The sequence below is a fragment of the Cupressus sempervirens genome, chromosome 3, assembly GCF_028749045.1.
Source record: "Cupressus sempervirens isolate cs-2001-9-10 chromosome 3, ASM2874904v1, whole genome shotgun sequence".
In the NCBI taxonomy this organism is placed as follows: domain Eukaryota; kingdom Viridiplantae; phylum Streptophyta; class Pinopsida; order Cupressales; family Cupressaceae; genus Cupressus; species Cupressus sempervirens.
In genome coordinates this window covers 1,049,835,064-1,049,852,498 of record NC_143120.1, presented here as the reverse complement: position 1 = coordinate 1,049,852,498, position 17,435 = coordinate 1,049,835,064, and the positions used below count along the sequence as shown (strand labels likewise).

The window sequence follows — 17,435 nt, the reverse complement described above, 5'->3', positions numbered from 1 at the left end:
ATGTTTTGGCACAAGCAAGGGGTCAAGGTTTCTCCTTTGAGGGAACAACAATAGCAACTAACTACTAATTTGGCTACATGAGTATACCTTGTCCAACAACAATAGAGAGAAGCCTTGGATGAACCCTCTCATTCACCATCTTAGTAGATCCAACACCAAATATCTTAGAAAGGTGCCTAGTGAGCACCACACTAGTAGAACCGTTACCATTGTTGCTAGAAATAGCATCCACCCTCAAATCATCTAGAGGTGGAGTAGCTTCCATTATGCCTACAAAAAGGCCCAAATCAAAAAGTGTTGAGATTGAGATTTGAGCAAAGTCTACTGACAGTAGCAGCCATGATCAGAACATCCCACTCCAAATCAATCAAGTCCTCTTCAAAAGAACCTATGTCAATGGAGCCTTCATTGCCAACCTTGTATTCGTAGTCGGAAAGAATGCAATGTGAGGAGTCTAGGTTTTGAAAAAAATTCCTATCGCAGCTCAAGCAAGAGAGAATTTTTATATGGATGTTAATGCAAAAAGGCTAATAGCTATAGGAAGAGGCAATGTCAATGGAGTATGAACTCTAGTTATAATAAAACAAAGAGATTCATATATATGCAATAGTAAAATGATTCATTGATATTTATTATTTCAAAAATATGAGTGTGAATCTTACAAACCTTTATTTGAATGTTGATTACAAATTATCTACAACTACATTGAGAAACTAACATATTAAATAGTGTCCATATCTTAAATGGAAAGAAGTTTTTGAATGAAATTAATACAAGACATAGAAGAACATTTATTTATGCAATGACTGATTAAACATTACTAATCTTTGAAATTTACATATATATAATAAATAGTTTGAATTGGATTAGATACAAATATTAATAGCTTTGTAACCACCACTAAATTCCATTATCTTCATGAATGCCATTACAATTAACATTCCAAATCAACAAGGAGAAGAATAATTTGAATTTAATAAATACAAATATATTAGATTATCTCCATGAACGACATTACAACTAACTTTCCAAATCAAAAAGAACAATAATAATATTATAATAATCTCTCAACAATAAGGGTTTCCAAGTATTCGTTTGAAGATTGTTGGAAATACATAAAATAATGCATCACGATTGTAATTAAACATCACAATCCAAACACCTTTTGCTTGGGCAATCACTAAACCTCCCTAAGTGCACGACAAATCTAATGTCTTGGCATAGTCATTTTTCATGGCTGGTTAACAGTTTTCATACCCTAGGGCTAAGATTGGTTAATTACCTAATCAAGTGGCATTGGTCCATCCATCTAACCTAATTAAGGGCAAACAATTGATCACTTCCATGGATGGATGTTAATGTTAAAAGGCTATTAACAATAAGAAGAGGCAATGGCAATGAAAGACAAAGGATGCTAAGTCAAGCTGAGAAGGCAAGACAAAATAGAAGTGTTTCTTTTCCAATCTATGATATTGGAGAATGCTATTATAATATGTTTGTCATAAATTGTTGTCGTGGGAGTCATTGCCAAAACGATGGGAGCTATAAGATGCCATGTTGGCTAGTAAACATACGTATTTTGTTTTCTACAAAGTGTGTGGAGGCGTGCGAACACTATGAACAGTAGAACTTTGTAAAGCTCATGAGCTAATATCAAAACACGTGCATTGCAGATAGTAGCATGAAAGCCCAGCTAATTCTTTCCAAAGTTTTCTGCCCACTAAGAGTTTCTCTACTATTAAGACAAGTTGCAATTATGTATGTTTTTGCATTCTCTTTCCACATTTTAAGAAGTACTCTTAGCGTTTCCATTTCCAGAAGCTAAATATCCACATGTAAATTGATCTTGAGGAAGATATCTGGATGCTTTTCAAAACGAATTCATATTACTAGTGTCAAATTATGGCATAGCTGCCCCAGATTACAAATCAAGCAATGGCTGCATAATGAAATTCTAATTCATAGAGACTCATCCACCATTGGAGGAAAGGAGAAGATGCCATATTATATGTGCTTAAAAAGTTCCTGCATAGGACCATGCAGTTATTGTCATCAAACCATACAAAGTTAGAATAATATACAAATAAAATAGATAATAATGAAGTGTACTCAACATTATTCTAGGTTAAACCAATTGTACAAGTTTCTTCTCAACAGTCTTAAAGAACTGTTTTTACCCATCTTAAGGCAAATTTAATGTCCCAACAAAGAATATATAATAACATTGCAAGAAGTAATTGCGAATATTGTATACCTCTCTGAGTACAACTAAACAAATATGGTCAAATGTGCAAATATAATTTATTCATCATTTGCACAGATAACTTACCCACTTCAGTTTTAGGTTAGTTACACTGTATTTGTACATTCAATTGAGAAAATAACACCCTGCCCAATTCCTCCAGAGTCAACTCTGTAGCTAGTCAATCGGTCGAGCTTACATCCATAGGGTAGCTTCCAAGTACTCTCATAAATGTTGCAAATTCCTGCACATTACAACATATTATGAGTTTGTTTACAGATATATGTTGAGGTGAAAATAGATTTAGGTAACGCATAGCAACCCAAAACATTCTTTTGAAGTTTGAATGTGGGATAGGGGACAGAACCCAGCACTTGAACATGTTTCAATGGTTGTGACACGAGTTGTTAACTTAGTATCCATACTTGATATAATATTCAATATTTTTTACAACATTGTACCAATAGTTGTCACATTAAAGTTGTTTTTTCTAATGATTACTACCCATAATTAAATGAAATGTGTCCCTTTTACTAAAAATGACCAATGTTGTGATGCCACATCAGCTGCACAACTATGGGGGTCCCTAATGCACTGCAATTGGTTTCACTGTTTTGGGGCTGTTTTGGACCCCTTAGCAAAAAGCATGCTGATGTGGCATCATATTTGATGATGTGGCCCTTGGACCTTAGGTATCAGTAGGGGACTCGCCAAGTAAGCTGCTGTAAAAAAATGCTGGTGATTTTAAATTTCCACGTGGAACTTTAGGAAGCGTGAAGTTAGGGTGCTCAACTGCTGGGTCCTCTCCCCCGTGTGTCATGGTAGTTCAGTAAATTACTGAATCAGGGAACAGGTTGACGTTGTTTAGAATACAACAAATGTTTTCCAAAATAAGCACATATGAATCCAGCAGCAACAACTGGAAATTTTACTTTTGCAATAAATGCATTAGAAATTCAGATTCAAATCGTAAGAACAATTAATGAAGCAGGCCACTGATCTCAAACACAATGTGCATTCCATAAATGCAGATAGTCCTTATCCCAGTTCAGAGCAATTATAAAGACGTCCTTTTCAAATTTCAGACAAATGCCTACTTGACACAAGCAAAAGGTAAAAACATACTAGTAATTGAAATACCTTCAGAACTCATCTTGTGGCAATCCAATTATTATGCTGAAGAATGCTGACGGGTGGATAAAATATGCTAAAACGTGGAATGCACTTTTTTAGAACATTTCTAATTTTATTTTCATTTATATTCGGCACACTACTTACATATGTGATATTTTCAATCCTCCAACCTGTTTATGTCAGAAAAAAAAACAGATATAAATACCTGTAGGTGCCCAAGAGCATTTTGTGCCCGTGCATCAGCCATTGAAGCCTCAAAATCAACATAGAAAAGATAATCAAAATACCTGCACGATGAAAATATGTACATATAACACAATTAAAATATGATTCCAACTCATAAATAATTTTGATTAATTTAGGTTCTTAATGTTATTTATAATAGTGTACAACAGAAAAAACCAAGCAACATACGAACAAAGAACTAATTAGTTCCCCTTATTTGAGAATAATATTTGAAAGAAACTTGGAAACTAGTGAAAATATTATACTGACTTGGCAGAGCCATTGTTGCAACCATCCATTACACGTAATGGCCGTTTTCTTTGGGGACGGCTCTCAATCTGAAATAAGGAGCAACATCACTTTGAATGATATAAGGTATTATAATTCTTGGCTGCTTCCAAAGTTACAAGCAACAAAATTGTTCAGTTAACCAGCCAGTTGTCCATACAGCAAAGCATTCACCAACAGTGCTATCAAAATGTCTCATTTGGTACTTGAGAATAATAACCTACAAGATTTAAATTAGGATGTACTCCATAGAAGGTTCTCTTGAAAACTCAAATAAGATATCATATTAATAATCAACGCAGTCATCCAGCTCGTGCCAATGCAATTGTTAAATGGAAGCCTTTGATCAAAGAGCTGAATCTAGTTGAAGGCTCATTGTGATGGAAGAAGCAGCATCAGCACATATAGAATTTTACTAATCCCAGTTCTAGCCGCAATAACATGGCAGCTGGTACTTGCAACAAATATGCACAGTGATGTTTTGTAGCAATTGTAGCAGCATCCCTCGTGGTAGAAAACTTAGATATGTGACAAAAGCAACCATGTCTTCCTTTTTCCATCTTGAAATAGCCTTCCTCTAATAAGGCCTACCACTCAAGTACTGTCTAGAGCTTTTTATTTATTTCAAAAGAGACCGTGCTATGTATTTAAATAGTCTGCATATTTATTATTTCCTGAACTAGTTTCTCTCAAAAAAAAGATTGATGGGATCTACTCCATAGCAAAAGTTGAGGAATGCTCAATTTACTTCTAAAATAAATGCAAAGCTCTCTCCGTCATTGCTTTTTTTAAATGAAAACACAAAAAAAGTAAACTCTATAACATAAATATGTAGTCCTCTCTGTCTTTGAGAAGAGAACATAGATTAAAAAGTAAACTTTATAGCATAGATATGCAGTTCTCTCCTTATTAAACTTTCTTTTTTTTGGAGAAGGAAACAAACATGAAAAATTAAAAATTAAAGTAAACTTCACTGCAGATATGAAAGAATGCATGTACTATATCATGGCAGCAGCAGAGAAGCTGCACAAGAGTAAATTTGATCATAAGTATCTTGCTTGCATGTATAGTGGTGGAGAGAAGTTGACACTCGCTGATTTGAGTCTGGGCATGGACATTCTCAGTGAGGAACTAATCCACAAATCTTGGTAACAATGTCATCCAATGCTATGAGGTTTGGTGGTGGCCTATGCATAGAAAAAATGATGAATGGGGTGCTTTGGTCTACCAGATGTGCAGCTGCATCCTTATGATTTAAGCCTGTGAAATGAAGGCTATCTACAAAAAATTATGGCATTTCATTATTTGGGTGGATAAGGGGGCGCCCAGCATAGGGGCTTTAGGCAATAGTTGAGCCCATAAAATTATAGGACTCTTTCTTATTTGCCTACTTGCATTTAATTTTAATAAGCACTGTTAAGATTTTTTGAGATTTTTAAAACAAATGGTTACATGCAGTTAGGTTTGTTTGTCCTTGCACTAATGAAGATAAGATGTTTCCAGACTTCACATATTTTTCCTGATTTTCTTTTTCTAATTTCTTCTTTAGAAAGAAACAGATAGCTTTCTTAAAAGAAAAAAGAAATATTGTATTGACTATTTGACAGTATAAACGAATAAAAGAATAAATAATTTTCTTAATTTATAAAATACATACAAGAACTAAAACTATAGAAATATAAATTAATAAATTAAATTTAGTAAAATGATTGGTCTTATTCAAAAAGTATATTGTATCTAACAAATGCTTAATTATGGCATATCATTATCTGGGTTGGCAAGTCTTTCTTACGTACCTATTTGCATCTAATTTGAATAAGATCTGTTCAATTTTTTGGAATTCAAAAAGTATATTGCATCTAACGGATGCTTAATTATGGCATATCATTATCTGGGTGGGCAAATCTTTCTTATGTACCTATTTACATTCAATTTGAATAAGATTTGTTCATATTTTTGAACATTTTCAAAACAAACAGTTACATGTGATTGGGTTTGTCTCCTTGCATGACTGAAATAAGATGTTTCCAGACTTTCATAACTTTTCCAAATTTTCTTTTTCCAATGTCTTAACTTTAGAAAGAAAGAAAAAATGTGCCTAAGAGAAAAAGAAAAAAATTAAACTCCACACCGACTGTTAAAGAAACGGCCAATAGGCAAAGAAATAAATAATTTTTCAAGAAATAATTGAAATTATTCAAATAATTGAAAAACATCAGAAGCGCGGGACAGTTTTGAATAAGTTCATAAAGAGGATTGGATAAAAGGAAAACTAAAACACACATCAGCCGGCAGGACCAATCATCACAGTCAAACTTAGAGGACCCCATTTGGGCCACATATGACATGCGTAAAGGATCTGGTTTGGATCAATTAAATTATCACTGTATAATCTGGGTGAGTGGAAACGAATCCAGCAGGATTTAAACCCTGACCATCATCACAATAAAATTACAACCATACTGCTAAACTAGGACTACTTTTTACAGTCTCCTATATTGTTATTTGAGAATACATCTCTTACAAATTCCAAAAGGATCTCCACACATGCATTTAGTCTGGCTTTTTGAAGCCTAACGTTTTCTGTCCGACACCCACACATATTACTTGATACTCTATAGTCAACTCACACTATTACTACAAGTAGAAATGATTGAAAGAATTTATGGTTTGTCTATTTAAATTTATATGAAACTCCTTAACATTATGCAATCCAATTTCTGGAAATGACAATATGAGTTTCAGGTATGGCTGGGAAGGTCCCCTTATTTTTGGGGATGGTACAAGGGACATTTACCACTAGAATGAAAACACGTGCACAAATATAAAAAGGTATATGAAAACCAGCTCATATAGTATAAATAACAACCAACATGAGTATTTACAAGCAGCAGGAAATGATATTGGATATGGAAGAGCAGTCAAGAAATCAGGACATAACCAAGATTGTGCAGTTTGCAGGGTCTCAAATATTCTTGCAATGAGATGTACCAATAAGCATATGTGCAACACAATGTGCATAACAACATAGAAATAACTCAGGCAAGAGAATATATATGTAACAATCAAAATGGAACATCTTTTAAAACAAGCAATGAATTCTAAGGGTGAAATCTAGTCGCTCTCTCAAAAAAAAAACATATACAAACTATTTGAAAACACTTGTTGGCAGTTCACAATAGTAGAGAAAACAAGAAGATATCACGTAAACTAGAATCACCACCTCATGTAAAGATGCGTGTAGTAACTGCTATTTTTCCGAGGACCACTGCAAATGTAATAGCACTGGCATATTATTTTTGATATTTGTTTTTCAAGTGCAGCAGCCTCTTGCATTTATCCATGGTTTAAGACAAGAAGGGACATGTTCCTTCAAGGGACACGTCTATTCATTAAATTAAGATTAATAATTAGACAATAGTTAGTATAAGATTATATATTATTATAGACACACATCATATATACATACGCACACAAACACATTAATTGTCTAATGATTATTAATCATAATAATCAGTCATACCAATGTATCTCATGGTTAAATTAATCCAACTGGACCTACAACATTAACTAACACTCCCTCTTAGTTAGGGACGATAAACACAAGAATAAATATTACTTCAACGTAATATTACAAATAACAATTATAAGGATATCGCATTTAATATCTTAGAAGATTTCCACCATTTGATATCACATTCGATAGCATGAGTATTGGTCTTCCAGAATATCAACACATCATATTCACGAAGTATGCAAATAAGTTTTGATATCACATCTGATATCATGAGTATTGGTCTCCCAGAATATTGACACATGATATTCACCAAGTACTCAAAAATTTTGATATCACATTTGATATCATGAGTATTTGTCTCTCAGAATATCGTCATTCAATATTCACCAAGTACTCAAAAAGGTTTGATATCACATCTAATATCATGAGTATTGGTCTCCCAAAATATCATCATTCAATATTCACCAAATACTCAATTGATATCACATCTGAGATCATGAGTATTGGTCTCCCAGAATATCAAGACATGATATTCACCAAATACTCTTTGAGTAATGGCCTTCCAGAATGTCGAGATGCAAGATGTTCACCAAGTACTATGAGTAATGGCCCTCTAGAACATCAAGTCACATGATATTCACCAAGTACTCTGTGTAATGGTCTTCCAAAACATCAATTTGCATAACATTCACCATGTACTCAAAATGTTCAAAAGGTATGTGCACACACATTCTCATAATGTATACCATATAAACATCCACCATGCAAAGTATAATCTATCATGATCTGCATAGACATCGTAAGATATCCATCATAATAGAAAATTAGCTTATCGTAAGATCGTCACCTTTCAACTATGTTACCCCGAGTTTCCTAGACAGGGACAGCAGGGGACGGTGGGACGGGTTTTCAGGATGGCAAATTTTTTTTGGCAATTTTGGGGTCAGGGGGGACGGCTATATATATAGGGAAATTTTAAAATATACACTGAAAATTGCAAATATACATGTCATTCATATGAAACTAAGCACAAAGTATGTCACTTAAACATTATAGAACCTTAGCATACACCATTTGAATGCCATCTAAGAAATAATAACCAATTTCAGTACTTAATTGTCAATATACATATCAATATGTGAACAAAAATATTTGAATAGAAGTTTAGTAGTGAACAATATCATAAAAATCTGGATATATAAATATGCCCAAAGGCTAGAAGGCTGTCATAAAATGTCATCATCATGTTCAAGTTCAACATAGAAAACAAAATATAGAAAAATGAAGTAGACTGCTGCTCAAGCTCTTGGAAGCAAAAAACTCACCTCTTCTTGCAAAACAAAAACCCTAGCCAGTTGCAACACACTCCAACTTTACAAGAAAAATCAAACAAATGACAAAACAACCACAATGTGGTCTTTTTTGACCTTTAAGGGCATTTGGAGAGGCAGAGCCCACTGGAGGACCAAGTAAGGTCAAACAAAATAAAGTTTTTTGTTTGTAAAAAAAAATTAAGCTTCACAAAAACAAGAACAACTAGTGGTCCCCGGTACAATCAAGGGACTTATGGGCGTCCCCTTTCCATACTGGGGACGGCCTTTTCTTTCCCAGAAGTCCCCAAGTTTCGGAGACGTCCCCTGGTGATTTGCAAATTTTGGGGACGACTGGGGGACGTCCCCTACCCTTCCCCTGTCCCCAAGACATCCCCGTCTCAGAAACGTGGGTTTTTTGGTCGAGGACGTGTCCCCGAAGTACATAGCCTTTCAATAAATTCAGCAAATATAAGTGAATAATTTGGAAGTCGTCACTTCCTCATGATGTACACAGGTGATAAGCCCATTAAGATCAAACAGTCAAACACAAGGACTTTTAAACTCCCTCTAAAAACCAATCATCTGGGTTCCTCAACCAAAGTTGATTTTGATGAAGTGTCATACTCCCTTTGAATTTGATATCACCAAAGATCTTCAAAGATCAACTAAAACATTTCCTCTTTTCGCTCCTTCAGACGAATGTGTAACTTTTGAACTCCTTTACCTTTGAAGAAGCAACAGACTACCTTTGATATCTTTAAAGCTGATATCAATTTTCCCTTTTTCTGTAATAACATTTTCAAAGGAAACAGATCAAGGCAAATAGCTCTTATAGTACGTAAGAAATACACGAGTAAATAAATATAATACTCAATAATAATAAATACTTATCTCATATACATTAAATCATAAACTGTCTCCATATATGTCAAATGCCTAATACTTATCTAGGCATATGTAATGTCCCCATTTGTAGCAGGTTCTTGCAGTTGGCTTAGTCAGTTCACCATGCAACCCTCCTGAGTTGACAGTGGGATTTGAGGGACTCAGTCGTGGGGTTATAGGTTTTCCAGTAGCCTATGGTGTGTTTTGGCTCCATTTGATGGACTTACTAATTATAGCAAGTAAAATTGTTGGTTCCAATAAGCTCAGTTGAGTTAGAAGAGTTGAGTAATGCTCTTAGTTTTTATTTTGGGCTTCTGGTTTGCGCTCCAAGAATCTTAGAGGGAGCGTCTATTTATAGTAAGTCATGCCATCAAGTTCATTCATCGTCTTTCTTCATCAGGATCACTCTATTGTTGTAAGATTTCAATTCTGTTGCTTCTATAGTTGTTTTCCAAAGATGGGTGAATTATTATTATTATTCATCTAAATATGTTGAGGTTGTTATTTATGTTGGTTTTGTATGTTAGTCAACTCAGTATCATTGCTTGTTGGAACTGGGTCAAAAAGTCTTAAATCATGAGCACAAGAATATTATGTTAAGGTGGAAAAGGTCATTTTTGGGAGCCAAAAGCAATTAATAATTATATTATAATGGCACTTTATTATATTTTAATATTGTGGAGTTTATTTGGAAAACCTGTGCTGTTTGAAGGTTATAAATATGGACCATTTGATGAGAAAGGCATCCAATTAATTATTTGTGTTTGTTGCCTTTGAAGAATTTGTGAATTGTTTTTTCCTCTGCCCTTGCTGAGGTATAAGGGTTTGGTGATCTTGCCTGGAGACCGATTCTCCTTGATTTATCTGTGCAATAACAGCTGAGGTATTGCAATTGTTACTTCTCTACTGTGGCATTCTGTTTATGAGAAGTAGGAGTTCATTATTATGGTGGTTGGAATTCTGAAGCTGATAGGGTTTGAATCCATTTGTGTTGAGCTTTGGAATTGCTCGGCTCTTTTCTAGTGTTTGCATTATTATCTCCAGGTATCAGCATTGTGGGGGTTATTTCTGAAGCAAACTCCTTGTTTTTAAGGTTACTGATATATGTGACTGGGAGGCTGCTAAACTTTTATGTGGGTGCCATATTTCTGCATATTATTGGCGTCTATTATTACCTAGTTTTGGAGCATACAGCTTCTGTTTTTGGCGTCAAGCTGAAGGGATTTAATCTCTTAATATTGGGCAGAAATATCCCTGCCTTGGCATTTGAATTTGCTGCTGATTGGCATCCAAATTACCTGTAGTTTGCCTAAATTTCTAAGCAGCTACTTCCAGCAGACTGTCAGCTGCAATTTTATCTATTGTTGACATTGTTGTATGGGCTCGGGCTGTAATAGAAGCCCCTGATATTCACAGCTGGAAGTCATTGTTTGAAAATTTCCAGGTGCAATGTTCCTTTAATTTAGATTAATAGAATGTAATCTGCAAACACATTCTGAACAATAATCAGTGTGTTGAATTGATCATTGTTATTCATTATGGTATTGGTATTCTATTTTAGTCTGTAGTTCTCGTGGACGAATGGAATTAAATGAATTAATGCTTATGGTCTTTCTGAGGTGCCAATTGTGCTCTTATTAATTAAACTCTGGAAAATCAGTATTATAGCTTGCTTGCCTAGTGTTTGACAAAATGTCAAATCTCTGAATAAGTGTTGTTAAAGCTATAACCAAAGAGGGTTATTACAGTGGTATCAGAGCGGTTTCCTGCCATCCTCTGTGGTAGGAAAATATTTATTAATTCAGATCTGTTGTATTTGTAGTGACCAGCACTCTAGCATTTTCTAGCCATGGACAGACATAGGAGGACTAGTAGTTCTGGAAACCAATGAAGCAATGAGGAAGTTAGCAGGAAAATGAAGGCTTTGCAAGAGAGTATGGAGAAACTTAAGCTTCATCACCAGAGGTTGGCGGAGAGCTTGTCGAACCTAGAGAAAGTTGATAAGGCAGCAAGGTATATGGTTTCCACTTTTAGGAGACCGGCACCGAGGATGCATGGAAGAAGGCTTGAGTTGTCTCTAGTTGGCATTAAGGAGGCAGATGTACCTATGTTTAGTTTGGCACCAACTATTCCTATCTATAGTTCTTATGATGGATGTTACACACAGTGACATGCGGTTGTGTTAGTGTCATTGGTGGGTAGCAGCAGTGAGCTTCAGCAGGTTGATGATTCCAGAGTTGTTGGTGCGAATGGCGCAAGTGCTATTGGGGAAGTAGTTATTGCTGATTGTTTTCGCTCTCTTGAGGAGGAGATTGCTATTGGAGATTTATATGTCAATTGTCGTAGTGTTTCTCTAGTGCAGGAGGGCAACTGCTTCCTCAAGCCGGACTGATGCATGTGTGGAGTCACCCAATTGTGTTGTTGGTGATTTTGGTGTTACAAGGGAGTCAGTAGATGTTGGTTTACGCTCCAATGTTATTGATTCACAGCCTAGTATAGAGTCATGTATGCAGAACCAGGTGAGCAATTGAGGCTCTCTCAGGTGATGGGGATACAGATAGTATGGACGCCTCTAATGATCCATTTGAGGATGCTATGAGTTGCACCGGGTATGATATTCCTTGTCAGATATTGGGTGATGACTCTGAGGAGGTTTTGGACAAGTCCTAGGATCAAGATATACAAGGACTTTCTGTTGAGGGTGAAGTAGAGTCATGCAAAGAGTGCAATACTATGTGGGCTTCTGCTTCTTCAAAGTCGGTGTCAATTGAATACCGAGTAGTTGTATCTAAGTTGCAGATGTGTGCGAGGAGGATAGCACACATGTGGTGAGCGATCTAGTAGTGAGCAAATCTAATTCAATTTTCTATAATAGTGCAATTAGCAAGACAAAGAGCTTGCATAAGAGTCAAGGATTACAGAGGCATCATGTGGCCATCCAGCTGAATGTGAGTGATGGTGACATCTCTTCAACTTTTAAGCATTGTGATGTGATTCGTCAGATGCTAGGCGCATAGGGTTGGGGTGCTCCTATGTCAGATGAGCATAGTGATAGTACTCTTTCTCTAGCAAAGATTCATGCGCTTCGAGAGGTTGTCAGGATCTTGAAGCATAACTATTTGCAGTTAGTTGCTGACAAGGACTACCTTCTGGAGTGGGGCAGCCCTTGTTATGAGACGTTGTTAGAGAAAGAGGTGGCTAAGCTCACCCAAGAGCTTGAGGTGATTGTGGACTCTCTTCAGTGTACTTAGTTGCCTCTTTAAGCATCACAATCAAAGTTGAATGAGGTACAATCGACACCAGCCCCAAAACCTGTTCAGTTGCATATTGTGGTTGGTGGTGAGTTTGCTTCCACAGTCGGGGACAAGGGATGTGATGATGTGGCAATCACATCCACCCAGGATATGGGTGCAGTAGGTACGGAGGAGATGAGAGCATCAGTTGAGGACTGCAGTGTGATTCTTGTTGTGCCACGTTTTCATAGGGATCAGTTGTGGGTAGCAGGGGAGCAGGTTGATGCTTCCACATATAATTTTTATTGCACAGTCTTTCATGGAATCTCTTTGTACAGGAGGATTCATACAGAGTACCTGAGGGTACTCTCATCCGAGGATCTTGTGTTATTTGAAGGTTGGTGGGGAAGATTGTAGAGACTCTATCTACCATGCTTCCCCACAAGGATTTCATGATTAGAGATCGAAATCGTCTCCTGATTCCCAATTTGATATTGATGAGCCCTTCGTAAAGATTGGCAATTTTTATCGGCATTACAATGTGAGGAGTGCTCATCACTTCTCTTTTAACACATAGGTAGAGGATTTAGTCTCACATCAGTGTGGGTTGGCTCCAATTCCATACCATCCATTATGGGATGGGATAGCACCATCTTTTGCAAATGGGATTGACAACTATAAGTTAGACCACTTGCAATATCCACACACCCAGGGCAGTTTATCTGAGCTTGGAGTTGATGATAGTGATTCAGGTACTTATGCTCATTATCGTCTCCACGATGTAGTTGGTTATGAGTATCAATTTGATGGGGACTCAGGTGTGGACATAGTTGGTATTTCAGTTGGATTGAGTTCCGATGCGTTGTTGCCTTCATCAGTGCCTAGAGTCAATTTTCAGATGATTTTGATGTTGATGTATGTTATTTGGGTGTTGATGCTACAAGAGTTGCTTGTACACAACAAGGATAGTACATAGTTCTACCCTTGGGATCCAGGTGGACTGTGATGCTCATTTTCCTTTAAAATTGCTTGGGGACAAGCAATCTTGGGGAGGGAGGACTATCATGTCCCCATTTTTAGCAAGTTCCTACAGTTGGCTTGGTCAGTTCACCATCGCGACCCTCGTGAGCTAACAATGGGATTTGAGCATCTTAATTGTGGGATTCTAGGCTTTCTAGCAACCTATGGTGTGTTTTGGCTCCATTTGAGGGACTTACTATTTATAGTAAGACAATTTGTTGCTTCTAATGAACTCAGTTGAGTTATAAGGTTGAGTGATACTCTCAATTTTTATTTCAGGCTTATGGATTGGGCTCCAAGAATCTTCCGAAGAGCATCTATCTATGGTAAGTCACCCCATCAGGTTCATTCATCGTCTTTCTTCATCAGGATCACTCTGGTGTTGTCAAATTTCTATCCTAGTGCTTCTACAGTTGTTTTCGGAAGTGAATTATTATTATTATTTATATAAATATGTTGAGGTTCCTATTTTTGTTGGTTTTTTATGTTGGTCACGTCATTATCATATCCCGTTGGAACCAGCCCGAAAATTTTAAAATCATGGGCACAAGAAACAGTGGCCTTGTGTGTCAGAATATCATGTTATGGTGGAGAAGGTCATTTTTGGGAGCCAAAAGCAATTAGTAATTATATTATAATGGCACTTTATTTTATTTTAATGTTACGAAGTTCACTTGGGAAACTTGTATCATTTGAATGTTATAAATATGAGCCCATTTGATGAGAAAAGCATCTAATTAATTATTTGCTTTTGTTGCCTATGAAGAATTTCTAAATTGTTTTTTCTTTTGCCCTTGCTGAGGTATAAGGGTTTGGTGATCTTGCCAGGAGATTGATTCTCCTTAATTTATCTGTGCAATTACAGTTGAAGTATTGCAATTGTTACTTCTCTACTGTGGCATATTGTTTATGAGAAGTAGGAATTCATTATCATGGTGGTTGGAATTCTGAAGTTGATAGGGTTTGAATCCATTTGTGTTGGGCTTTGGCATTGCTCAGCTCCTTTCTAGCATTTACATTATTATCTCCAGGTATCAGCGTTGAAGAGTTATTTCTGAAGCAAACTTCTTGTGTTTAACATTACTGATATATGTAACTGGGCGCCTGCTAAACTTGTATGTGGGTGCCATATTTCTGCATATTATTGGCATCTATTATTGCCTAGTTCTGGAGCATACATCTTTTGTTTTTGGCGTCAAGCCAAAGGGTTTAATCTCTGATTATTGGGCAGAAATATCTGTGTGTCTTGCCGTCTAAATTTGCTGTTGATTGGCATCCAAACTGCCTGTAGTTTTCCTAAACTTCTTAGCAGCAACTTGCAGCAAACTGTCAACTGCAATTTTATCTATTGTTCGCATCCTTGTATGGGCTCGGGCTTAGAAGCCCCTAATATTCACAGCTGGAAGTCATTGTTCAAACATTTTGAGGTGCAATGTTCCTTTTAATTAAATAAATAGAATGTTATCTGCAAACACATTCTGAGCAATAATCAGTGAATGTTGAATTGATCATTGTCATTCATTATGGTATTGGTATTCTATTTCAGTTTGTAATTCTTGTGGGGGAATGGAATTAAATGAATTAATGCTTATGGTCTTTCTGGGGTACCAATTTAGTTCTTATTAATTACACTCTGGAAATTCAGTATTATAGCTTGCTTGCCTAGTGTTTGACAAAATGTCAAACGTCTGAATAAGTGATGTTGTTAAAGCTATAACCGAACAGGGTTATTACAACATATGCAAGTTATCTCGCTCTTTGGATAGCTCATTCTACAATTCAATATTTAATCTTGCTAGTACCATTTGATTTATAACATCAATTATTAAATTATAACATCAATTATTAAATTTACATTCTTATAAATTTAATGTGTATATGCAATTATATAAATATTCTTTTACATATAAACATATTATATCATTTTCATAAAGTCAAAGTTAAAATTAGAATATTTCATACCTTATGAGCCCCATTGTCCATTACCTTAGTCTTCACCATATAAATGTAGGTTACGTAGCCTGCTGATCCCATACAACCTTGGCATTATTATCTTAGTTTACCCCCAGAATATACCCATGGGGCATCCAGTTTGGCGAGACAGTAATGTATATGTCGGGTTACCTTTAATGGGTTTGACCTTATCGTTTGCTCAGTATAGGATGGTATCCTTTATTGTATATTATTTTTCTCATTGTACCACCCCTTATGTGGTATGTAAGTGTATAAAGTATAATGCAAATTAATCAAACAGCACTTGGTAATCCACTGACTTAAATAGACTTGCTTGTAATAAGGGGGTCGAATCAGTAGGATTCACCCTATTCAAATTCTTATTATCGGTTGCTAGGTCTTGCCCGTTGATGAGTACATCGAGGTGAATAACTCTTACATCATCCCTTGCAGATATCAATTTGTGCAGAAACTGTATCATATGTTTTCATTCCTCCTTATGCGGTCACACATATTGTTCCCTTCCAAATCATTATAGGCCATACTGAAGAGTAGAAGGATTCCATATTGTTGGCACAAGAAACTCGTGATTATGGACTCCATATGTGTTGTAGCTCACTTTACTTCTCTTGTCCACCAGTAAATCCCCTGCATTGCCCGAATACACTCCCTTGCCAAATATTCCACTGCATGCCGTCACCACCTCCTGCAGAAACAATGCACTCCCTTAGTAATACCATTGTTGAACAGATTTTTAATATCTAATGCACTTCCTTGGTAATACCTGAGGTCTCCCAGAGAGACATTCAAATTTATTGCTTTCTTTTGTATATCATTATTTCCGATGTAAGAACACTGTCTTCCCTAACTGGCTCTAGAGACATCATGATAATGCTAACAACCACTTGGCATGCCATTCCTTCGAATGTGGGTATCCATTTGAAGAGGTTAGTTACGTTGTGCATGACTGATCATTTAAGCTTCTCTTTCTAAGTTTTGAATGTCCTCATAAACATCGCACCCCTCTAACATTGAGCGCTATATGATCCCTTCTGCAAATGGATTCACCAGCCCTCTTAATTTTCCTACATACAGCCAAAACAGTCTTCATCTTGCATTTCTCCAGAAGGCTTTGAAGCGTTTGAGCTTCTATAACCTGCAGACATGTCGTTTTTCTCTTTTATCGGGCCTTTGTCTATTTGAAGTCACTATAGGATTGTGGCTTTCATATCATATGAAATCAGTTGCTACTTATGATCACAGTTGCTGCCATATATATTTGTCGCTCTCAAAATTCTTGGTCAATCACCCTGATACGTATATTTGCAAATAAGGTAGTAGAGGAAGAGATGCAATTCTTGTTTGGGTTCTGATTGCTCTGAATGGTGTACTCTTTTTAACTGTACTTCCTTATCTTTTTAATGCATTTGCAGCCTGCTCTTGTTGTTTTTCCGAGGACCACTACAAATGTAATAGCACTTTCATATTATTTTTGGTTTAAGACAAGAAAAGCCATGTCCCTTCAAGGGATATTTTTATTCATTAACTTAAAATTAATAATTAGACAATAGTTAGTATAAGATTATATATATATATATAGACACACATATACGTATTTACATACA

At 36.1% G+C, this 17,435-nt stretch overlaps 1 protein-coding gene across 2 annotated transcripts in view; it reads right to left on the bottom strand.

Moving 5' to 3' along the window:
- Positions 1-1,025: 1,025 nt before the first annotated feature.
- LOC149570336 (arogenate dehydratase 2-like) overlaps positions 1,026-17,435 on the bottom strand; it is a 61,168-nt gene continuing 44,758 nt past the window's right edge. The window contains exons 9-12 of one of the 2 annotated variants that reach the window (XR_016362922.1): positions 3,872-3,939; positions 3,582-3,663; positions 2,330-2,486; positions 1,026-2,025 (exon numbers count right to left, since the gene is read on the bottom strand). Coding sequence is in view for 1 of the 2 variants with exons in the window: in XM_089822973.1 (XP_089679099.1) it covers positions 2,424-2,486; positions 3,582-3,663; positions 3,872-3,939 (213 nt within the window). In the remaining variant the exon portion in view is untranslated. Of the gene's footprint in view, positions 2,026-2,067; positions 2,487-3,581; positions 3,664-3,871; positions 3,940-17,435 lie in introns of those variants that run through there. The other variant, XM_089822973.1, reaches the window with a different exon arrangement.